At 38.6% G+C, this 23,789-nt stretch overlaps 2 protein-coding genes across 4 annotated transcripts in view; one reads left to right on the forward strand and one right to left on the reverse strand.

Moving 5' to 3' along the window:
• Window positions 1-256: 256 nt before the first annotated feature.
• Window positions 257-23,789, forward strand: part of LOC132203830 (probable ATP-dependent RNA helicase DDX31) — a 31,499-nt gene continuing 7,966 nt past the window's right edge. For 2 of the 3 annotated variants that reach the window (XM_059631948.1, XM_059631950.1), the window contains exons 1-13: window positions 257-418; window positions 705-938; window positions 995-1,144; window positions 1,198-1,314; window positions 1,549-1,769; window positions 1,823-2,096; window positions 2,492-2,713; window positions 2,781-2,840; window positions 4,678-4,868; window positions 5,409-5,505; window positions 5,563-5,662; window positions 5,721-5,913; window positions 6,191-6,282. In XM_059631948.1, the coding sequence (XP_059487931.1) occupies window positions 356-418; window positions 705-938; window positions 995-1,144; window positions 1,198-1,314; window positions 1,549-1,769; window positions 1,823-2,096; window positions 2,492-2,713; window positions 2,781-2,840; window positions 4,678-4,868; window positions 5,409-5,505; window positions 5,563-5,662; window positions 5,721-5,913; window positions 6,191-6,281 (2,013 nt within the window). In that variant the 5' untranslated portion in view covers window positions 257-355 and the 3' untranslated portion in view covers window position 6,282. Of the gene's footprint in view, window positions 419-704; window positions 939-994; window positions 1,145-1,197; window positions 1,315-1,548; window positions 1,770-1,822; window positions 2,097-2,491; window positions 2,714-2,780; window positions 2,841-4,677; window positions 4,869-5,408; window positions 5,506-5,562; window positions 5,663-5,720; window positions 5,914-6,190; window positions 6,283-15,231; window positions 15,359-23,789 lie in introns of those variants that run through there. The other variant, XM_059631951.1, reaches the window with a different exon arrangement.
• Window positions 10,763-13,730, reverse strand: LOC132203929 (uncharacterized). Its single transcript, XM_059632100.1, has 3 exons — window positions 13,617-13,730; window positions 11,527-13,535; window positions 10,763-11,472 (listed from the first exon to the last, which is right to left on the reverse strand). The coding sequence occupies exons 2-3, from the start codon at window positions 13,523-13,525 to the stop codon at window positions 10,850-10,852; spliced, it is 2,622 nt and encodes an 873-aa protein (XP_059488083.1). The 5' UTR covers window positions 13,526-13,535; window positions 13,617-13,730; the 3' UTR covers window positions 10,763-10,849.

The following is a 23,789-nucleotide window of genomic DNA, read 5'->3' on the forward strand; positions in this document are numbered from 1 at the left end:
TTAATACAATAATTTAATTAATATTCTTGTTTAATCAAATAATCAAAGAAGCGAAAAATTAACACTTCATAATTTTAGATAATTAGAATTGCATTTAAATACTTAATTTTTAATTTTAATTTGCAGGAAAATGAGATTCATCCACGCAATATACGTGTACCTCTTACATTGATTGCGAGCTACATGGATGAGGTGGTAGTGTTGGCGGCGGCCGCGAGAGCGCGCGCGAGTGGCGCTGCCGAGCCAGCCCAGCTGGCCTAGGAAAGCCCATGTGCTTGTGTTTTGTTGTTTTGCTCGCTTGAATTGTCGCCCGGCCGGCCGATTTTCACCCGGATTTGGCGCGTCGCCGGCCGAAATGGACGCCGAACTGAGTCTGAACGTCTTCTCGGAGGCCCCGGCCAGGTCGGCCGCCAAAAAGGTACGCCCGCAGTCCGTCCTTTTCAGGGTTACATACTTGAACGAACTTCGTCCGCTGACACTGACGTTGAGGCCGGGAAATTCCGGGAAAATTTGGCCGTTTATTTTCCTGAAAGCTTCTGGGAACCTCTTCATTTGGGTCACGGCACAGCAAAACGCCTCTTTACGTCCGAATTTAAATGTCATTAAAGTGCACTTGATGAAATTGTATTAAATTTGAAGTTTTATTAATAACATTTTTACGGTTAATTTCAATTTTTTTTTTTAAATTTGCTCTTTATTATCAGACGAAAGAGAAGAAACGCGCTTTGGAGAGTGAAAGTGAGGATTGGGCTGAGCGACCGAAGAAGGTGCGGAAGGAGGGCGGCGAGGGGAGGGTGCGGAGGGGAGGCGTCACCTCGTCCCTTTTCACCAACAACCCTGAAATCCCGCGCCTGCCGCCGCCCAACGTCAAGAAGCAAAAGCACCAACCCCTCTTCTCGCAGCTCACCTTTGACCAGACCGACCTGCACCCCTTCATGGCAAGCCACCCCCCCCACTCTCCACTTGCCAAATTTTTAACCTTGCCCCCTTCCAGGTGAAAAAGCTGGAGGAGCTGCTGGGCAGCAACAAGATGACCGAGGTGCAGCGGTTGGCAATTCCAGTCATTCTCTCCGGAAAGGATTCCGTCGTCAGGTCGCAGACGGGCAGTGGCAAAACCCTGGCCTACTCCTGTCCAATCATCCAGGTCTGGAAATAACATTTAAAAAAAGCAAGCAAGTTTTTATAAGATATGTTCAGGACTTGCAATCGATCGAACCGAAATTGACCAGGAACGACGGAATCAGGGCTTTGATCATTGTCCCCACCAGGGAATTGGCCCTTCAGTCCTACGAGTGGCTCTCCAAGTTGACCAAGGTTGGTAATTTTGGGAAATAAACTCTTAATTCTGATTGTTCTCATCAAGCCGAGTCTAACGATATGTTGGAAAGATACTTTTAGATCAAGTATTTAAAAAAATGCATTCCGCCATCTTTAAAAAATGGCTACCGCTTAGAAAGTGTAAATTTTATCCAAACATAGGCTTCCAGCATATCAATGGAATCGTCTTGAGAAGACAAATCCATAAATTGAATACAATTTTGAATTCAGACTTTCAATTGGTTGGTGCCAGGCGTTTTGTGCGGCGGGGAAAAGAAAAAGTCCGAGAAGGCGCGCATGCGCAAGGGCATCACGCTGCTGGTGTCGACGCCCGGCCGTCTGCTGGACCACCTGACCAACACCCAGAGCTGCAGCCTGAGCAAGGTCAAGCACCTGGTGCTAGACGAGGCCGACAGGCTGCTCGATTTGGGCTACGAAGAGGACGTGGCCAAGTCGGTGCCCATAATTAACCTCAAATTTTGACTGTTTCAATTATTTTCATTAGGATCGTGCAGGCGTTGAACGAGCAGGGCTCGGGTTCCGAGGTGCGCCAGACCATCCTGTTGTCGGCCACGCTTAACGCGGCCGTTGAAAGGTTGGCAGGCCTGGCGCTCAAGGACTCTAAGGTATTCGTCGACGCCTCCAGTGAAACCGAGCAGGCCGAGTCTGCCGAGACTGAGACCCTGAGCGTCCCTGACTCCCTTGACCAGTGGTTTTTGGCCATTCCACCCAAGCTGAGGCTCGTCGTCCTTGCCTCCTTCGTCGCTTCAAAGTGTGAGGTCAGTCTAATGAAAATTTATAATTTGGTCTTAAATTAGATTTAAAGCGAAGTTAAACTACTGTTTTTACCTTAAAGATGTTTTTTAGTTATTATTTGGTTCAGATAATACCAACATAATAAAATTGGGTTATTTAAGAATTTTTATTTCAGAGGCTATTAAAATTAATTTAAATCAAAAGATTAACACAAATCAGCAGTTGGCTAACCTGGAACTAATTACAAATTAAATCCCAGCCAATTAAGAAGAGGTAGGGGGATTTATTTGACCAATCACTTATACGTTGAAATGATCTTTTTAATACCAAATTAATAAAATTTAATCATCTCAAATGAATTTCCAAAAGAAAAAAATCGTGCTTTTCCACTAACTTTGTTATTTTTGTTTGCACATAGCTGACGAATCAGCGGAAAATGTTGATTTTCTGCGCCACCCAAGACATGGTTGATTATTTGACTCCCCTTCTGGCCTCGGCCCTGTCCCAAAAGGATACCACCGAGGAGAGCAGCGACGAAGACGACGACGACGAAGAAGCCGAAGCCAAGGAGGAAAAGAAATCGTCGATTTTGAGCACAAACATCCACTTCTTCCGCCTTCACGGGAACATGACTCAAAAGGTTCAAATTTTTCTTCCTAAATTAAAATTAAATATACAGCAATTCCTTTTTTAAAATTTCGTTTCAGGACCGAACTGAAACGTTCAAAACTTTCCGCGACACCCATTCCGGCGTGCTGCTGTGCACGGTGAGTTTATTTCTATTCGCTGCTCTGAGCACATATACAGTTTTACAATGATTCGGCAAAACGTTGGTTCGGCGGACGAGGGAAATTGAAACTTTGCTGCCACTATTATAATTAAGCTTTTCCGGTGCGCCGTCCAGAGCGAAATGCAAATCGAATAAAAATTTTATAATTATATGTTCCTCTGTGCGATTGATCGATTAAAGTAGACCAGAATTCAAAAGGGTTGCTAAATTAAGGTACAAATTAAGGGTGAAAATGAGATTAATTTCCTGAGATTTTCACTGTTTACGTAAAAAAAATACCTTCAAAATGTGTATTTTTTTTATATTTTTTATAGTAATTTTTCTACATATTGTATAAACATGAGATCAAATCCAATCGATAGCAAATTTAATAAGCTTTCAAAACTAAACTGAACTTAATTTTACTAAAATTAGACCATTTTTGGCGCCAAAACGATTGAATTTTGGAATGATGGGCAATTTTTTCGTCATTTTTTTTTTTTAAATAGTTTATGAGTTTAAGCTCCTCTGGTAATAATTTTGGAGAAAAATGTTTCTAACGAAAGTTTTAGATAATTTAATTTTGCACACTTAACATTTTCTTCCAAATCCAGAGCATCAAAAGTTATAAAAGAGGCGGAAACTTAGAAAAATGATGCTCAAGAAATGGTAACATTTTTAGGTAAAAAATACCTTTAAAAGGTGGCTTTCAGTGCCTTTCTTATATCTTTTGTAGTAATTTTTCTATTTCTTGTACAAGCATGAGATCAACGCGAATTGATAGGAAATTTATTAAGCTTTCAAAACTATACCAATTTTACATTTTACTTCTATCAAATGAATTTTTGGCGCCAAAAAGTTTAATTTTTTAATAGTTTTTGAGTTCTAGCTCCTCTGGAAATAATTTTAGAGAGAAATGTTTCGATCTAAAGTTGGAGATAATTTAATTTTGAACACTTTCTATGTATAAAATTTTCTTCTCAATCCAAAGTATAAAAAATTATAAAAGAGGAAACGTTGAAAAATGATGTTGTCAGCTCAATGGAGCTAAAATTACTTGAAATTTTGACCTCTTATATAATTATTGAATTTTTTTAAGAAATTTTTGGACTGCTCAAATTTTCGAAAGATCAATTGAAATGAAGATTTATTTACTTAAAAAAAAATCAGTTGCAACTCCTCGAAGAGAAGAGCAAGTTCTCTTTTCATTACATTTGAAATTAAAAGAGCAGGTTCATAACTTTGTGGAGCCTGGGAAAGTAAAAAGTGAATAATAGGAAATGCAATCAGAAGCGTTTCCATTGAAATGCCAGCGCAGAGTAAAATAAGTCGATGTATAATTTAAGTAACGAGTTGGGAATCGCATTGAAAAGGCGTATAATGAAAAGTTTGTTGGTCCGTCCGGGACTGACAGACCTCCCAGGTTCCAAATGGAAATCTTTTCTCGTTTTCCACAATTGGCCGGTGTCAAAGACGCGTTGATTGGCACGGAGCAAATTAAGTGAGGGGAAGTAAACAACAGTAGCCGAAATCGTTTTTCATTGTGAGTGCGGCGGCCGATTGTTGGCGCAGACAAATTACTTTTTCTCATTCTTGGCGCGACCGAGACAATGGTCCATCAACAAGTTCAGAAAAACACTATATTACGGGGATAACCACTCACTCGTCTCTTTGCATTTCGTTTATTTACTTCTTCTCCGGGTCGAAAACGGCTCTGCTCACACACAAAATTGTGCCTCCGAGAAATGTGTGGAAAATTTTCTTATTTTCCGCTCGGCTCGGTTTCCGCTCGCGTGCACCGAAAAGCCTTCCTTAGTCGGAAATTGAAATTGCAGGACGTGGCGTCGAGGGGCCTTGACCTGCCCAGGGTGGACTGGATCGTCCAGCTGACGGCGCCCCCCACCCCCCAGGACTACGTCCACCGCGTCGGCCGCACGGCCCGCGTCGGACACAAAGGATCCGCGGTCATTTTCCTCGCCCTCTCCGAGCTCGGCTACGTCACCAAACTTGAGGAGCATGGAATCAGGTAAAAAACCAAGTTTTAGGCTGAAAATCAAAATAAAATTATTTTAAAAATATAAAAAGTAATTTCAAATGCGCAAGTGGAAGAAAAAGAGGTGGAAATTTGTTGCCGTGTCAGCATTTCAACTGAAAATCTGACAAATTTTTTTATAAAACTAGCTACTTGAAGTGAATTTATAAATATAAATATTTTTCTTTTCTTAATATGTAATTAAATGACATCTATATGATAATTAGTTCAATTTATTGACAGTTAAAAGTCTCAAACATTTTTTTATTTGCTATTTAAACGAGATTTATTTCTGTTAACAATTTTGTTGATGGTATTTAGTAATTTTTCAATATTTAAATATTAGTATAATTTATTCATCAATAAATTTCAAATTTGAACTTAGATTCCGTGATAAAAAAAATTGGTTCTTTTTTTATTATAATAATTTAAAATTTTAATTTCCAAAACATGCAATTTCCGGCAATTTCAAAATATTTTAATCAAATTATTAAGGTTATTTTTAAAATTTATCATTTTGTTTTTGTTTCAAAGGTTAAAAGAAATGGACGCCACAAAAGTTTTGGACGAGCTGCTGAAGTTGGTTCCGCGAGAAGTGGAACAGAAAAGGATCCGCGGCTCTCGACACAAGGTGAATTTTTACCAAATTATCATTATTTATTTTTTAAATCTCATTGATCGAATGCAGACCGCGCAGAGGAGTGTTGAGGCTGTGGCCACAGATCTGCAGGTGCAGTTTGAACAGGCCGTGCTGGACGACAAACAGCTGCACGAGCTCGCCTGCAAAGGTACGTAATTTCTCATTTTTGCCTTTTTTCGGTTGGTTCGAATGGGCTTTTGTGGCAGCGTACGTGTCGTGGGTGCGATTCTACGCAAGCTACCCTGCCAAGGCCAAGGCGTACTTCCACTACAAGGCGCTGCACCTCGGCCACTACGCCAAGAGCTTCGCCCTCAGGGACGCGCCCTCCAGGATTGGCGGAATCGGCAAAAGGAATTGGGAGAAGGACCAGCAGCAGAGCTCCGAGAGAAGAGAGTTCAGGTCAGTTTTGCCAAATTTATCTCTTACTGATGCAAAATGATCATTATGGTAGAAAATAGAAAATATCAGGGTTTTTTTTTGACGATTTTGCTGCCCTGAGAAAGTTCCATCCTCCTTAATTGCCAATCAATGGGAATTAAATCCGAAAATTCGGCCAATTACGATTTGATTGTTCTCTCCCAGTTGATTTTGTGTGTCGTCGCCCTTAAGCAAGCTGTTATTTCTCCCAAATTACATGGTCGAGATTGGCCCTAATTATGACTTGTTATTGGTTCAGGAGGCCCAACTTGAGCCAACATCGGAACCTGAAGAAGTCCAAGGACCGAAACCGGGAACTCATCGTGTCCGAGTACGCGTCTGGAATTTAAGGTATAGGAACTATTAAATTTAGTAACTCTTTTCCTCCATGTCGTGGGAGAGCGTCAACGCGACAATTATTATATAATTCATGGCGGCGGCGTTCGAGGAACTTGTAAATTACCAAACGAGATATCACCTTTTTTATTCCACTTAAGAACCAGTGATTGCGATAATTGCTTTGTTAAAAGCACAAAATTCCCCTTGTTTTGTGCATTTCAAGAAGTTCACGCAACTTCCACAAAGGAAAGTAAAAAATTCCGAAAATTAAATACATTTGCAATGCGAGTCGCCCGGACTGGTTTTTGTTTTTTTATTCCTACTTGAATCACGAGACTTGAGCGATTTCCTGTCTGAAATGCGATAAATCCACGTCATTTGTTTCATTCTCCCGCGACCGACCGATACTCTTTCTCTCAAATAATGCGAAACGACGAACCCGATACCCTCGAGAACCGCGTTTACAGAGACGGGGGATCTCGCCTCGCCACTCTTTTCTCACATTCATCGTCGCGCATACTTTTCCCTAAGATTAGCCAAGGCCTGACGACGTGCCTTGCCCGGCAAAATCCTTTGGCAAGAAACCAATCTAAAGAAGATATATTAAAATTGTATTCGAAACTCATTTGAGTCCAGCTTGAAGCACTTAAAATTCACCAAAATAATTGAAACACATTTTTTTTTTAATTGTTCGTACTTTGAGCAACTGAAATTGCTCAGTGATTAAAGTTGATTTCAAACAGTGAATGTTTTTTTTTCCAAAATCATCAGTTTGAGGTAATAAATACATTAAAACTCATCAATATGTGCAAACATATTATAAAAATATCCTCACTTTTAAAGTTTGCGACCGTGAAAAGAGATTTTTATTAAATCAAATCATTTTTCAAGGAAATTTTTTTCAATAACCTAAATTTTTCCAATTTGCTACAAATTTGAACATTTTCGGTTTTATTCGGCCATCTTCGGTTTTCATTAAATTTATTAAATAATTGACATAAATCTTACTCTTTGACCTTTTGCCAGGGTCATTGACCTTTGACATAATATATACATGGTGACCATTGAGAACAGATACCTTTGGTTTATTAGTTCCAACATTAGAAATGCAATAACTCTTCATCCAAATTAACTCGCCAGCTTTTTTTATTTCTGAAATTTGATAAACATGAAAATTTATCATCACTCTTGGTAATTTTGAGAACTCAATAATTGGGAGAAATCAATGAATTCCACGTTCTTCATAATTATCTTTATTTTCTTAGAAATTAGAAAAGTGGAAAAAAAACGCTTTTCAATTTTCAATTAATATAATTCAATGTTTCTTTAATTTTATCCAAATTTTTTGCGTCATGAAAATGACCCTGCCTGAATCCTCTAAAAAAACAGTGTTGTGGAAATTAGGCGAAAATTTGGTTAAAGAATGCGCGATAAGGCGGCGTCTCCTTTGAGACGAAGAGAGGAAATTAAAACGGCGGGTTTTGTTACAGAACAAGCGTTGGCTACCGTGTTCTCGGGGGCCAATTAATCACCTCGGTTAATATAATTAAGGCTCACAATTTGCTTTAGCACCTCAACAATGGACGGACGGATGAGATGATTTTTTACATTAATAGAGTTTGAGCCGCGCCGCATTGTTAAATTAGATTTTTCAGCGCCCGAGGCGAGGAAAATGTTGCAGCAGCTTAGACTCATTTTTCTACTCGCTTTTCGACTTGCTTTTTGCTCCGAAAAAAAGTTTACGTCTAATAACCCGTGACAAATTTAACTGCAGCCCAACAAAGGCGGCCGTGACCAAAAGTACATTTTCTCTGCCTCACAAAATAAAAATAACTCGCTCTTTTTATTCCATTGTTCAGAAGTTAACCTCGCCGTTTTGTCCTGAACAATCATAAATCCTAATGGATAAATACAAAAATGTACACATTCCGCGAGTGCAAATCACGCTCATTGAACTCCATGCTTTGCTCAGTCTGTCATCCATAGAAATTCTTTTGAACCTTTTCCTCTTTCCATTGGAATGGATTTTAGAACTAAAAGGAATTTTCATAATAGAATATCAAACCAGAGTTTGATTTTTCTCAAATAAAATTTAAAATGAAATATTTTGAGGCTCATAGGAAGTCGTTTTTATTCCTATTTGATCTTTAAATAACGAGCTTATTAATAGTTTGACCCCGTTACCGTTTTTTATTCATCCTTTGACTTAATTGGTGGAGGAAATCGGTGTGCAGCGATTTTTAGAAAGGATGCTTTTGAAGAGAGAAATTAAGGCGGCTTCCTCAATTTTCGCAGGTGCGGATAAAGTGCGCGCGCTTTTTACTGCCTTTTTACGGCTTTGACGTGCTCCGGCCAGAAAATAAACATATCCTTCAGAGAAAAAAAACTGCTCTTTATCAAAGGAGAGGAAAAATGAAGGCAATTTTGCGATGTTTATTTGTTTATTCTCACGTGCTGCAAAGGTCTCTTGTGATGGCATCAAACTTGCTGCTTTTTTTATTCTGAAAAGCAAAAAGCGTTGTTTCGATGGTCACGTGATTGCTGCAGAACATCATCAAAAATGGCGTTCACGAAACACCGTGAGAAGGCGAGCCCAAAGAGTAGAAAATAAAACAACTTATACTGCGCAGCCGAGAGTTAAATGGCGCTGTCGACCAGAACTAACTCTTCAGTCAGAAATTGCTACTGCTTTTTGTCTGCAAATTTAATCAAATTCATCAATATAATAATTTAAAACGCACTTTCACGATCCGTCGATCTCTCATTATAATTCTATTGCGGGAGAAATCTGAACATTGAGTTTTGCAATTCAATGTTTCTCATTGTCTTGAGGTTGCAACTTAATTTACTGCTCAATCAATGCAATCACCAAGCTTTGATTTAATTTTTAATTGAAATTTACACAATGTTTAAGAAAAAATTAAAACAAAATCTTGTTCAGTCAATTAGAGTTTTAAATTATTTTGCATTACCTTAAATAGATGATCAGAAAGACAGTTTCTGCATAAAATGAGAGACCTTGAACAGTCTCGCGCGCGTTGAGGTGAAAAAGCGAGAGCACTTTTTGATTTCCTTTTGCTCTGGTCACTCGAAACTGATCTTCCGCATCACAACGAATTTCACGACTCGCCGCTTTTCCCCGCCGACGAGCAGCCATTTTCGGTATAATTTTCTCTGAAAACACTTTGAATGACGACCAAAGCGTGACAAACGCCGTTATATTGATCCGACGAAAACCGATAGAATGGAAAATCATTTGATATTATGAAAAGCTGCAAAAAATAAAAAATTAAATATTGCTTTAAAATAAAATCTTTTTATGTGAACTTTGACTTTCCTGTTCATATTACTTTGTACAAAACATCACGTGCAACTTACAAAATCATTGGCGCTGAAGCTTTTATATATATTTTTTGATGGAGATAAAAAGTGTCATTTATTTTCAGTGTAGCGTGAAATTTTGATGGGAATCGAGAGATGAGCGATTTGTAATTCGAGTTGGCGTGTGGCGAGAGTGCAGAGCGACGCAAGCCCTTAATATATATCACGAGTTTCCTTTTTGAAAAAAGCAGCTAGGGGTGGATTCACGCAAATTATCAGAGGGAGAGAGAGAGATTGTATTAAAACCGCGCGATTCCCCGGAGGCAAGAAAAAAACTCTTTTAAAAACTTTTGGCCGTTTCCACTCAAAGCCAAACGCTCTCTCATTTATTTTTAAATTAACTTTTGCTAAACCGTCGAGAACTTTTGGCAAAAGCAGCAAATGAGAATTTAAAAAAAAAAAAGGAAAATCTGAAGAGCTTTATTTTTTTTTTATGTGGAATAAAAATAACTTCAAATCACTCACGAGAGGCAGTAATTTTTTTGTATTGATTTGACGTGAAGGTAATTAGGGCGGTTTAATTCGGTTAGCTGACCTCAGCAGCACTCGTACAAAATCCCGTCTCACCTTTCTCCTCTGCAATGAAGCAAAACTCGTCCCATCATTTCCGTTATTCAAGCTTGAAATGCGCTTTTGAACTGCGCAATTGACCAAATTTGTTTCACGTCCACACCTCTTTACAACAACACTAGGTGAAAATCGGAACAAAACGCGAGCGGGCGGAAGGATGGGTGTCAAAATGTGCTGCATTTAATTTCGCCTGCAGTTCCCCTGCTTTTGGCACTTAATAAATCCACTCGGCTCGAATTTAGACCATGGGGGAATATTAAATATAATATAATAATTCAGGTGTTCTCTGGCTCGGTGAAAATTTGATCTCTCGCGTGCAGCTGTAACCACATCCGCGCTCAAATTGTGTATCCGAGAACGCTTTGCCTAAACCGACTCTCCACTTCATTTTCCCTGCAGCTCCTCCTTCATTGTGCAGACAACAATAAAGCGGCGGGTGAGGCCACTCTATTGCAACTAATCGGCTCTTCCTTTTTCAATTCAAGCAAGGGTTGCGCGTTCATAAAACTACAAAGGCAAATTTTATTACAAACAACGAATGTAAATTTAAAAAACTTGTTAAACATCTACTCATTTATTGATTTTATATTTGATTATCTATTAATTTTTCCCCACATTTTCATCAACTTCATTTTATTAGCTCAATAAATTGTTTCAGCTTAATAAATTCCGGATTACCATTCTCCGAAGCCAGCTTCTCGAGTTCCTTTTTCACCAGGGTCAAGTCTGCGTTTTCCTGAGGGGGCAGAACCCTTTTTTCCGAGGATCTGTCGTCGGACCCCCCGTTCTCGCCAGTCGCTCCGTCCGGGGTCATTTTGGTGCACAGGTTGTGCGAAACGTATTTGCAGGAGAAGGAGACGATGATGTCGCAGCCGTTCCTGAACCACTGGCAGTTGAACCTGGCCAGGTTGAACTTTTTCGTCTTCTCCTTCCGCTCGTTTCTCTGGCAGAACACGTGGACCTGGGCGCACTTGGGCATGGCCGTGCCGCCCCGACCCCCCTCCCCACTCTCGCCCGACGCCCCATAAGACAAACTTCTCTTGACAATCCCGTCAATCTTCTCTTTCGCTTCGACCTGGATGCTGCCAGGGCTGCCACCCGGACCGCCCTCGCCACCCTTTCCACCTACCGAAGGGTAAATGCTGAGCTGGAAGTTTTTTATGTCCACGGCACCTTCGTTCCACGAGGTCACGTATCCCCTTGCGTTGTACTGGTTCAGGACGTGACCGACTTCAGGCATATCTGGAATAACTAAACTTGAATTAAAAGATGTACTTGTTCAATAATGAATAAATAAACGCGTACTGTAGTCAGGAAAGGGGCTGACCTTTCCTGCACATCCCTCTCCGCCCGTCTGGCCCTTTCCTCCGCGACCTCCCGTGCTCTTGATCTGCACGTTTGATGGAGAAACTATCTCCAGGGCCCCGATGAAAATGTCCCCTGCTTTTCCTCCTGTGACTCCACGTCGTCCCTGGCCTCCCTTTTGACCCAAAACGGCGCAATTCGGCGCCTTTCCAAGGTTCTCCGTCGATGGGGCGCCCAAAGTTTCGATCGTGTGGACAACACCCTGCGCAGTTTTGATCGCTTCTATCTTTGGAGCGACGAGGAAGATGTTTGCTGATAACACTGACAGTCCCTCGTCAATGTAAATTACTTTTTCAGCCAAGAGGTGAATTTTTTGCAAGTGGTTTGTCGTGCCAAAACTTTGGCCCTTGTTCAACTCGCTGGTGAGCAGGACTTTGCCGCTGATGAAAATGTCGTTGCCCCTGACCTCGTAGGACGTGCCGTAGTTCAAATGCTCCTTCATCACCTGGTTCATGTCCCGCAACATGGATTTGTCCGGAGTAATGTCATAAAGTGCCTCCTTGTTTGAAATGTCAATTTTGAACAGAGCGGATTGGAAGATAAACGATTTGTAGCTTCCCGCAGTAATTGTTTTGAAAATTTTCTTTCTGTTGAGTTGCGGCAAGTAAGAGTCAAGTTTAGATTTCAGGTCTTGCAGAAAGTTGTAGTAAATGACGTAATCGTTAGTCGTTTTACCGAATTCATTGAAAATTATTCTTATGTCTGCGAGCAGCCCGTATCCGTTGGTGTTCAGCACGCCGTGGAAGAACTCTGCCTTTCTTAGGCAATTGTTTAGCTTGTCAAGTTTGTAGGTTTTAGGAAGATTTAGGTGTTCCACTTTGGATTTGATGTCTTCCAGATGTTTGATTCCGGTTACAAATTTATCAAAATTGTGTTTATTATTCTGCACCAGTTCAATTTTTTCTCCAATGGTTACGTTTCCCAAACGCCACAAGTCTGACTGCATTTGGGTCACTAATGACGTAAGGTAACTTCTCGTTTCCGTCAAGACGACGTCGTTTGTGGTGTTTAACAAATTTTCTTTGACGAAAACTTGGGCATCAGTGGACAAGGAGTACTTGAAATGCATCTCAGGAGAAACTTTCTTGTACGCCAGTGTTTCAAAAATGAGCTTCCTCAGCAAAATCCAGCTCTTGTTGGTCAGGTAGGACTCCCAAGGGGTGCCTTCTTTGTTCGGTCTGTAGAAAAGGCCAACGTTTGAGCCATCGCCACTTCCAATCATCGTCTCCAAAAATTTCAGGTGGCCTTCCAGCAGCTTAGTACTCTTAACCAGGTCGGTTCCTTCTTGAATTTCCTCAGCTAGGTCGATTGCGTAAGTTTCCAGGTAGGTCACCACGTCTTGGATGAGCTCCTCATCAGTCAACCCGTTGAAACTGGCTTTGGTGGCGATCAGACCGACCGAGTCGTTGTACAGGGTCATGTCCGGAATGAGTTCGGCGGTGTGCTTTATGAGTCGGGTCAAGCCGTAGCGGTCTTGACCCTCAGTCAGGCTGAACATGTTCTCCACCACGACGATCTTGAGCTTTTCCGCCGACTCCATCACCTTCTTGATGAAGTAGGCGGCTGCGATTTCGTACTTAGGCTCTCTGGTGTCGCTGAAGCCGGGCATGTCCACAATTACCTGTCCCGTCTCCAGGTCCTTGTAGTGGTTGGGCAGCAGCGTCTTGGACTGGCGGGTGATGCCACTGATGGTGCTGTTGTCGTAGTAAACGAAGCTTCTGCCTTTCCGGAAAACCATCAGCGACGAGTCTCGGACCAAGAATTTCGCCAGCGTGCTTTTTCCCACGCCGGACGAGCCCAGGAGGACGATGTAACTGGACGAGCCGAAATCCATCGTGTCCCCAAACCTCAAAAGTTCCTCCACTTCTGCAACACTTGAATCTTTTGCCGTTGCAATTAAGGCTGTTGACGCCAAAAGCAGTAGGAAAAGTGACGTCATTGTTGCTTGTCTGCGAAATAGTTTTAAAATTTAAATCACAAAGTAGTAAAATTTTGCTCGTAATTCTAGTTAAATTGAAATTAACAGGTACCTGCAGGGTTCCGGAAAACCGGGCCCCTCACTCACAATCAGAGATGCTCTTTCTCTCTTGTTATGTATTAAACTGCGCGTCTGCTGAGAGTTGCTTGAAACGAATCGAGGCTGCCATCCATTATCTCGGGTCAAAGACTTTTGCACGTTCACAAAGAGGGCACTGATAATTCTTGGTGAACAACAAAACAGACAACGAGGAAAGTCTTGGAAATTAATTCTGCAAAGTCAATATTTTGCTCTGCAAGTGTAATTTATTTCAATTAACTGATTTACAGCTACGCAATCAAATAAGATTGAATTCTGGAAATGAATAGGCGTTTGTTAACTTTCTTTCTGTGCGCCGAAAAATGAGATTAATCCCGAATCGCGGAAATGATACTGTTGAAAGAAAACGAGACCCCATTCTTCGGCTACGTACGTGACTTAAAAATCAATTGCTGTTGCGAATCCGCTCTCATCACGTACTCGGCGCTACAATTCATTACTCTTTTAATTGAAGGTTTGCGGAAAGAAATAAAATCAATCCCGCAATAACAAATGCTGATTTTTCACCGCGTGAAGTTTTCGTTTTCCATGATTTATAGAGGGGGCAGCAAAAGTGCAGCGTGTATATTTTATGTTTTATTTATTCCGCACCACCAACAATTTACTCCCTCTCAACGGAAATCGCATTATCTGGCGCGCGATCTGCATATTTATGTTGCGCGCGGCACTTGAGCGGCACCCCAGCAGCGTAATTATTTTATTTGGAATCAAGATCAAGAGCGAAAACTGCTGTTGAGAGAGACGTGCCAAAGTCGTCGTCACTATATTTCCACTTTCCAAATCGTACAAATTTTGATATAAAAAAGTAACGTGTCTTTGTACAATTAAAATGATATTAAAATGTCACTTAAAAAGCCATTGGACGATTAAGTGTTGGGACTGCAGCATCAAGTTGTATAAGTAAATGTAATTTGGCCCGAGCACTTGAATGGCCTCTAATGTTTCTCGAGCCAGTTCCTTAAGAGGAAATAACACTCGTAATTACATGAATGAACGAGGCGGCGGCGGCGACGCAGCTCACAAAAGAGCTCCAAACATTATTTTTAAGTATAAAAACTCTCTCCCTCTCCACGCAGCGATATTACCTGCGCAACGAAATAAATGTAAAAAAAGACTCTACAGGAGTAACAAAGTCACTCTATTAAAGTGCATGTACGAGAGAGAGAAATATCAAGCCATTAAATTCAAATCAAATTACCATTTCAGCCTTTAATTCCATTGTCATTTGTTAACATAAGTAATTCAGCAATTAATTCCCGAGCAGGATAATTTGTTGTATTCTTTTTACCGGCATCAACCGAAATTGGTTTGGTGTGAACCAAAAAAATGTGGTCATTTTTCTTGCCTTCCTTTGGCACCAGACATACGTACGATGGCAATTCATTTTTCAGCAACATCCAAGGCAGTGTTACATTTTTTTTTTTATTATATAATTTTAAAAAGCTGGGGAGAATCATAAATTAAGAAAATGTTTACAAATACATTTTTGTTAGAAAATATTTATTGACTCTTGTCAAAAACGAGATTGATCAAAACTTTTTAAATTTGCTTGTTTTTTTTTATCACAGAATTTGGATTGCTTCACTGCCCCGGTAATTGCAGTTGGCAATGGCTGCAATTAAGGAAGCGCATCAAGATTGTTGCATCGTCTGAGCGCGGCAAATATAATACAATTACGAGATGCTCGATTGCAGTAATGAGCCTTTTTGTAAAAATAAACTAATTATCAGTGGCTGCGTTATCGTTTTTTTTCTTCGTCCACGCAATTAACGCACCGCTTGTTATGTAGATTTTCAAGCCATATGTGCTTATGCAAATTTCGCGGGTTGCGCAGCCGAGCGTGAAATAGAGCGTAGGTGGTGGAAATGATAAAAGATTTTGGCCTTTCATTAAAATGTTTCCACGTATTCGGCCCAATTATAAAAAGCAAGTGAAAAAACGGCGCCTAAACAGGATGTCATTTCTGGCGAAAAGTGCAAACAAGCAATTAACAAAATGCTGTTCCGCAATTGTTAACTATTAAAAAAAAAAATAATAAAAAAAAGATTCTTTTCCATTCACTTTTATCATTGAAATAATTTCAGGGGGCAATTTTTCTGAATATGCATGACAGCATTTTTTAAATTGAACCTTAAGAGCATTGTTAAATTTTTACTTCCCCAAATGTATTAAAATCGGTATAAACGAATAATTTTAAAAAACTTTTTTCTTTCACCGCCCTTGAAATTGCATTTGGCGGGGCCGTTGATTCACCGCAACATAATCATCATCAACGGCGAAACTGCGAAAATGGAACGATTGTGTCAATAGACAAAGTTGAAAATGTTGAATCGTTAGAATTTGGAATAATGATGGTGGCATTGCGTCGTGTTAAGGCAATTACGGCCGGCTCGAGATGGACACGAGCAGATAAGCTTTATTAGCCGCTTTTAAAGGCCTCCCTCCCTCCCTCCCTCCCTCGGTCCGCGGCCGCATTCGAATCGCATTATTATTATTACATTGTGATGTGGTTTGGACCGGAAGAGTGACGTGGCAGGTGCAAAGACACAATTTTGTACACTAATCACCCAAACGTGTGCTTTTTGTCAACCTGATTTCTATTTTTTCGGTGCAAATATCGAAAGAGAGGAAGCTGCGCTCTTGTTCGCGCCGCTCGTAAATCTTGAGGTGCTAATTAATTGTAATTGGAGCTGTAAATACAAAAACCGCGGCACTTGCTTTACTTTTTATTTTGTACTTCCCATTTCAGAGGCAACAAACGTTTGCTAATTGCCAACAATAAAAGCAACAAGCCGGAAAAATCTGAGAAAAACCGACTGACGAGTGCATTAAAATATAAGTATTGATTTTGCCAGAGCATAAACGTTCAAGCAGGAAGTTGTTAATTTTTGCTTTGTTTTATTTGTTGTGTCGACGAGTGGCTTTACTGCCTCGGCTTCCTCTTCGTTATAAATCAAAACGCTGCCGGGTCGAATTTATTTATATTAATAAAAAAGGAGGTTGGACGAGCACTTGGGTGATGAAAATATCATATGTGTGTGTGTGTGTGTGTGTCTGGTGAGCTGCGACGACTCGCACGCACGAAAGGGGAGAATGAAAATGTAGGTGCATGTTACTTAATATCGACTTGTGTGGTTATCATATCGGATTTCTCATTTCTCCCACCACACATAATATGTAGAGCCAGTTTCTGTAAATTTTTTCTCCAACCAGAACCCTCGCGCAGACGATTTGAACAAATCAATCATGCGAAAGGATGTATTCAAATTTCTTTCAGCTGATTAATGGCAAATTGGCACAAAATCAATGAGAATATTCAAAATATAATTCTAGAGATTTATTTATTGAAATAGAGCAAAAAGTCAGGGACATCTTCTTAAAAGCAAAAATTTTAAGTTGAAAAGAATGGAATTAGGATTAAAATAAAAAAAGATACATTTAAATTCTGGTTTAAAATTAATAAGAAGTAGTGTCTAAAAATCTCATCATTTCAAACCAGACGGGCACAATTATGAAAGTTCAATTCATTTTTGAGAAAGTGAACAAATCTAAATCTAATTTTATTGAAACGACCTTCTTTATTTATTTATTTTTTTTACTTGAAATAATTTGCAATTCCTTGTGCGCAGAGATATCATTTTTTATCTGTAATCGGAGGCAAAGGTTGCTGGAGGTGAGGCGGCTAAAATTCCATCCGGCGTTCAAATTGCAGAATTATATATTAAATTTGCATTTGCCACTTGGATTTTCTATCTAAACATGTCGTCATGTGACTGAACCGCAGAAATTTGCACCGACGTGTGTATTAAGGCGGCCGCGTGTGTAATTAATCGCCGCGAGTGATGCGCGACTTGTGGCGAAAAGTGACATTCATTCAATTTACCCAACATTCAATCTCACGCATCGTAACCGTTTTGTATTTTGTGCCCCGCCGCATATATTTCATATCGCTTTTCATCTCGGCCAGATCAAATTCAATCAACGACCTTTTTTGCAGTTTCAGTAACAATTAGATTGTTTTAATTTATCTCTAAATAGAAACTACAAAACTTACAAAATCAGAATTAATATGTTTATGTGTGAATTTAAATATTTTTAAATTCAGATCTTTAATTGTTAATTTGTAGTCCTTTTCAAATTATCTCAATTTCATCGCTGTGAAAGCTTATTTGCGATTTCTCAAATGTGGTCATTTTGTATTGAAATGATTGATTCGAGCGCAGGTTCTTGCAGCTTGCAGAGGCGAATCAATCGCAATTGAACCTGAAAATCTCGTTTTGTCGCGCGCGGAGCCGCCGAACTTTGTCTCCGCCGAGATTTGAAAGGCGATGCGTGCAGTACCTGATGCGCGCACCTGGGAGGTCACCTAATCTTATGTCCACTTAAATACATCGAAACCTGTTTAAATCGCCCTAATAGAACCAACACACACACACACCGCGCACGCGGATCGAGTTTCACGAGCGCTGCGAGTGTTAATTTTTCTCTCTCCGGCCGGGTATTATCATTTTTAGGTTTTAATCGAGTATTAAGTTCCCTCGGCTGAAGAGAAAACTTAATTCCAAGAGAGTGTGTTTAAATAAATAGCATATAATAATCTCATTATCCGGCGGCCTCGTTCGCGCTAATTTATTTCAAAGCGAGATTAAATTCGTAAAAACAGAGCGACAATAATTGAATTCAGGTGTCGCCGGTCGATTCGGATCGCGACGCGGCCAATCGGAAAAACACACTCCCGGATTTTTAATCGGGATTATTCAAATCGAGCCGAGACCAAGAAGAGTTGATTATTTCATAAACGAAACTTAATACTCCGTCTCGCCTCAAGATTAATTAAAATCCTCATTCGTCTAGGCTGGATTCCAATAGAAATATTAAATTATTTAACTTCACAATTGAAAATTTGAATTTTTGTAAAAAAAAAATAAACCATGATTGAAAAAATTTAAATATTTTGGCAATCAATTTCATCATTTAGGTAGAAATTTTTAATTATTAAAATTAAATACAATAAAATTTTTATTTTACATTAATTTATTATTTTCTATTCGTGTTTTTTATGGATTTCAGACTTGGGATATTCCAAATATGTGTAATTATTAATATTAAATCCGCATAATATTATTAATTAATTTGCTACCAAATGTCAAAGTTATTCATTTCACGACATATTTGGTATATACTGAATTGAATTGAAGTTTACAAATTTAAATTATTCAAAAAGTTTTAACAAAGATTATACATTAAGTTTTATTTTTAAATCATATTGATTGCTTTTCCACTATAAAATATAATTTTAAAATGAAAAACACAAAAAGTAGCAAAAAGTTATTTGAAATCTTGTTTCTGAAATAATTCAAGGATATATTTTTCTGTTGTGCTGAAATTTGATTCCGCCGACGGAGAGGAAAATATAAAATGAGTGATAAAACAAGTCTGGTGGAAACCACATATATTTTAAATAATAACAAATCACCGTTTCTTTTTTCCGCATATATTGTGTTTGCGCTAAAACCTCTTTTTCTTTCGTAATGAACATTACATGTCGCGACTAATCACAAGTTAACCGCATAAAAGACACGACTTACAATAACTGGTTGTAACTGAAGCCGGTGCCCGCAAACTGCGCTTATATCAATCACGCCACATAATAACAAAAGAGCATTATTTTCACTCAATTCTCATCAATAATAAAAAAAAAACTGCGGCCCTCTAATTTGGACCCTGCCCGGCCGCTTTGTTTGCTTCTCTAAAGCAGCAAAATGAACCTCCTAAACGCACCGTTTAATCGTTTTCTCAAAAGTGGCACGAGGGGAAGAAAACAACATTGACCTTTTCACACTCAGGTATATGAAACGAAATTCACCCTCTTGGAAATGGTCATTAGCACGGACTAATGGAAAAAGTGCTTTTTTTTCACAAAAGGTGAATTTGAAGATAGGAAATTTTTCTGGTAAAGCTCAAAGGCATCAAGAAGTGTTCAATTTCTGAAAATGTGTAAAAATTAAAAATACTTCAATATTTTTTTTGTTCCCAAATTTTTAAATTTTACATGAAGTAAAATTTGTTCAAATTTATTCAAATCCTGCAAAATAAGTAAAAATAAATCCAAAGAATTTGAAAAAGTCATAAGTATTGAGTAAAAATAGCAAAGATCCAATTTCATATTTTAATGGAAATTAAAAAAAAGGCTTTATCCATCAGCATAGTTTAGTTATTTGGATCTCCTCTTGTGAGGCTGGTGTGTAAAAAATGCGGTGACCGCGAAGGTGACACCAAAGCTTAAAAACTATTCATCTGTGTGCTGAGAGGCCAAATTTCGTCAAACTCTCGTAATTGGATATTATTATATCCGTGGCTCGACTAGCATCTCAACTTTTCGTCTGAAAAGTGTGTCTTTTTCCTAATCCAAAGCGTTTGCCAAAGCTGCGGTCGTTTCGTCGCACAAACAAAATTTCCCACTGACAAATGCTTCGAGCCAAGCAAGCGTAAAATTGTATGAGAAACCCCAGTTTATATAGCAGTGCTTTTTCTGGGCCTGTCGCTTGGCCGTGGACAGATCGAGTGGTGCTTTCTATTTTCTCATCCATTTTTTCGCACGAATCAAAATCTGAAATGTGGAGAACTCTTTATCAAATCTTGCGCGTCAAATATAATAAATGAAAAAAAAAACTGGAATTTATATACTAAAATTTTAAAACTTTAATTTAGTTTCACTCAAAAATCTCTTCAATTTGGAATTCTTGACAACTTTTGATAAATTCACTGAGAAAAACAAGTTAAAACAGAAATTTGAGATAAAATTCAATTTAAATGATTTAAACAAATCAAAAAAAGTTAATTTACATTAATCTATGAAATTTTTAGAATCGAATGAATCAATTTAAATAAATGACTAGATTTAAGAAAGAATGAACTTCAAATTGTGAAAAATGCTTTGAAAAGGAAAATTGCTCTTATTATTATATTTTTGTTATTACGAGATTTGTGCGGTTTTGGAGCAATTGAAGTGTCGGCGGAGCAAAAGCCGGAGGCGAACGCAAACAATTTTGGTCCCAATGCTGAGCTATTATGTAAATTGCTTCATCTGATTGAAATTTATTGTGGCTGCGGGGCGACAGAATAAATTTTCGTTTGGCGCCTCCATTCATGAAAAAAAGGAAACTCACAAACCATTGATTCAGTTGGACGCAGACTTGATGCTCTCGGAAACCTCAAAAGCAACAATTTTCGGCGGTAGAAAAGGAAAGGAACCTTGCCCGCGGCCTTTGCAGTTCTTTCACAAAACTGCTAATGCTCGTGATTATGGAGGCAAACAAAAAAACGATAGGTGCACCTCCCAGAAGGAGTAGTTTTGTCCTCGTTAATGAGACATCACCCCGAAAAGGCAGTTCATTCAGCAAAAGCGGCACTTTTGAACAAAGTGCAGCGCCCAATTATGTTTCCTGCCATTTTTTGCCTCCAAACTTTTACTTCACGTTGAAAAAAGTAAATGAAATTGAATTTGAAAATGCCACTAATTATTTTATCTAATTCACTTTTAGAGCCTCAAAAGGTGTAGATTTTATTGAAATTATTACAATGATTCGCACACGGCAAGGTCAGAGAAGGAAGAGACTTGCGATGCCTGTAAATATACACGCGTGATATTAACACTTCCAATTTTATCGGATCCTGTAGCCAAGGGCGCTTTTCCGTTTTCATAGTCGTTATCCATAATATCTAAGATTTCTATTTCTGGGTATGAAGTTTTCACGTCAACTTCGAGTTGATTGTCGCAGTCGTAAATCAATCCGGCGCTGCCGTAGCCCATGACGACGTTCATTGCTGCCCACCAACGGATTCCTGAGAAATTAAATTCGTAATAATTAAATTTTGAATACTCTTCTATTTTGTTTACCCTTCAAACAATCCCGAGCGGAGATCAAATTCTTGAATTGCACCATCCGCAATCCGAGTTTGCAGCAAAAATGAATTGTGACATTCTAATTATCCAGAAATTATCAAGTTATTTAATCCAGTTTTTTATTTCCCCTCACTAGATTGAAGAAGACGTAATATTTCATATTCGCATTGCATCTGCAATGGTAAGACTGCGGTTCGTTTAAATATGAACAGTTGCTGACGGAAGAAGCTATTGAAAAATAAAGCTATAATTAACTTTTTCAAAAACATTTAAAATTCGACAGAAAACATAAAATTAAAATCAGGTTTAGATTATGAATTTAAATTGCTACCAGAAAGTGGTAAATTCCAAACGATCTGGCGAGCCGTTGCCTGAAAAATTTCATAAACTTTGTTCTTTTTTCTTAATATATGTCACAATTTTTTTTGTACATTTACAACATAAGGCCCAGTCTTAAGACAGCTGACCGTTTTGGAAATCAGCTTGTCGCTCTGCAACAAGTTATAAATCAACCCTCATCAATTGCGGTAATTTTATTTATTTTAGATCATGTTAGTTTCTTTTTTTTTATTTTTATTAGGAACAATAAAAATATTTGTTTGAAGAAGTTGACACTCTAGGAGATGATCATGGAATAATTCATTATTATTAATTTTTTTTTTTTAAAAATGAAAAAAGCAAATATATTTTTTTAATTTAATATTTTGTTCATTTCAGTAAAAACATTATATTTTGTACAAATTTAATAAATACTTATTTTATTTGTTTTGCAAACCATGAATTTTTTATTTTTGAAAAAAAGGTTTATTTTTATTTGATCAGAAAAAGCAAAAATTTCAAGTAGAAAGATAGAAAAAATTGACTGGAGAGATCATCTTGAAATAAATTGTTCTTAGGCAAAACTCACCGTGGTTGTTTGTTGATCCAAATCCTTCACAATTTGATCGAAAATTTCTGGCTCTTTGTCCCTGGCACACTTCATCAGTGAATAGGCCTTGTCGCAATCGTCCATTCCGTCTGAGTTAATTTCACTTTATTTTCTTAAACTTTCTTTGGTTCTCTCACAAGTTTGGTTGTTGCACACATCCATAATCATCAGACTTTTCATCAGCTTGTCCGCATTCAGAGACAGAGTTTCCAGAATCAAGAGCAATTCACTCTCGATAAATTTTCCGTCAATCACCTTGAAATTTCTGCGTGAAACTTTTTACTTTTGTCAAACTTTTCTTACAAGTCCAGTGGCGTCACCAACGCATCTTAAAAAGCACTGGGATTTGAGGGAACATTAATTATGATTGAATATGAATAGTTATATTAGAATCTCACTTTGATCCGGTTATCCATAGTTGTTGCATTTTGGATAAGGTCTATTTCAGCTGAAAACGGAAAAAATTCATTTTTTTAAGCTTGGCCAGTTTTACTTTTGATCGTCTTAAAATATGTTACCTTGGGTGACGCTGTAAATGAGGGCGCACTCGTCCATGATTGTTTGTCTCTCGCTTTGCGAACATGGATTTTTCCTTTTCTAATATTTTCAAACAATGACTACTTTATTTGAAACAAATTATTTGTCCCCTTCGCAAATGTAACGAAATTTTTCTCCTCCATTGAAATCGGAAAGTGCCGGCTCGGCATTTTCAGTCAAAACCACTGCCAAAAAGTTTTCATTTCCGTGAGCGGTTGTCTGGCTGTCCGCGAGCCCACCGATTTTTGTTCCTCCACAGACGTTTCGTCGAACAGAATCCGAAAACCGACTCGCAACCCTCATCCGTCCCGGACGTCCAGAAAGTCTCATTGCCTGTTCGTTTTCAATCAAGATTTGTCCAGAAAACTTCGGTTTTAACTCACTCAAGGATCTTGAAATGACTCGCATTGCCACCGCGAACTTGTTGTCAATTTCCAAACTCAACAAAGACATTCCCAGCGAACAACAAGCCTTGGTCGCTTCAAAGTACTAAAATGAGGAATTTAAATGATCAAAAGCAAGGAAATTTTATATAAGATTTACAGTTCTGGAGTCATTCTTAAAACTGACCATGTAGTATCGCATTTGTCGATAGATCCAGACACCGTGTTGAGTGTGATCTAAATAAGAAAAACATTTAGCAAATTTTATAATCAAAGTGTAACGAAACCTTTTAAGACAAGAGAATTGTTGTCTTTGGCTGAGACGATGAAAAAATCTGGCTGTAAAATTCTTAAAATCAGTTCAAAATTGAT

Source organism: Neocloeon triangulifer, unplaced genomic scaffold (genome assembly GCF_031216515.1).
Source record: "Neocloeon triangulifer isolate White Clay Creek 2 clone unplaced genomic scaffold, ASM3121651v1 ptg000020l, whole genome shotgun sequence".
NCBI lineage: Eukaryota > Metazoa > Arthropoda > Insecta > Ephemeroptera > Baetidae > Neocloeon > Neocloeon triangulifer.

What these genes read in the sequence shown, in the direction of transcription:
- LOC132203929 (XM_059632100.1), bottom strand. Translation starts at nt 13,525, where the DNA reads ATGACGTCACTTTTCCTACTGCTTTTGGCGTCAACAGCCTTAATTGCA. An exon ending in CAGCCCCTTTCCTGACTACA is followed by an intron (nt 11,473 to 11,526) that starts GTACGCGTTTAT and finishes ATTCAAGTTTAG; the next exon opens with TTATTCCAGATATGCCTGAA.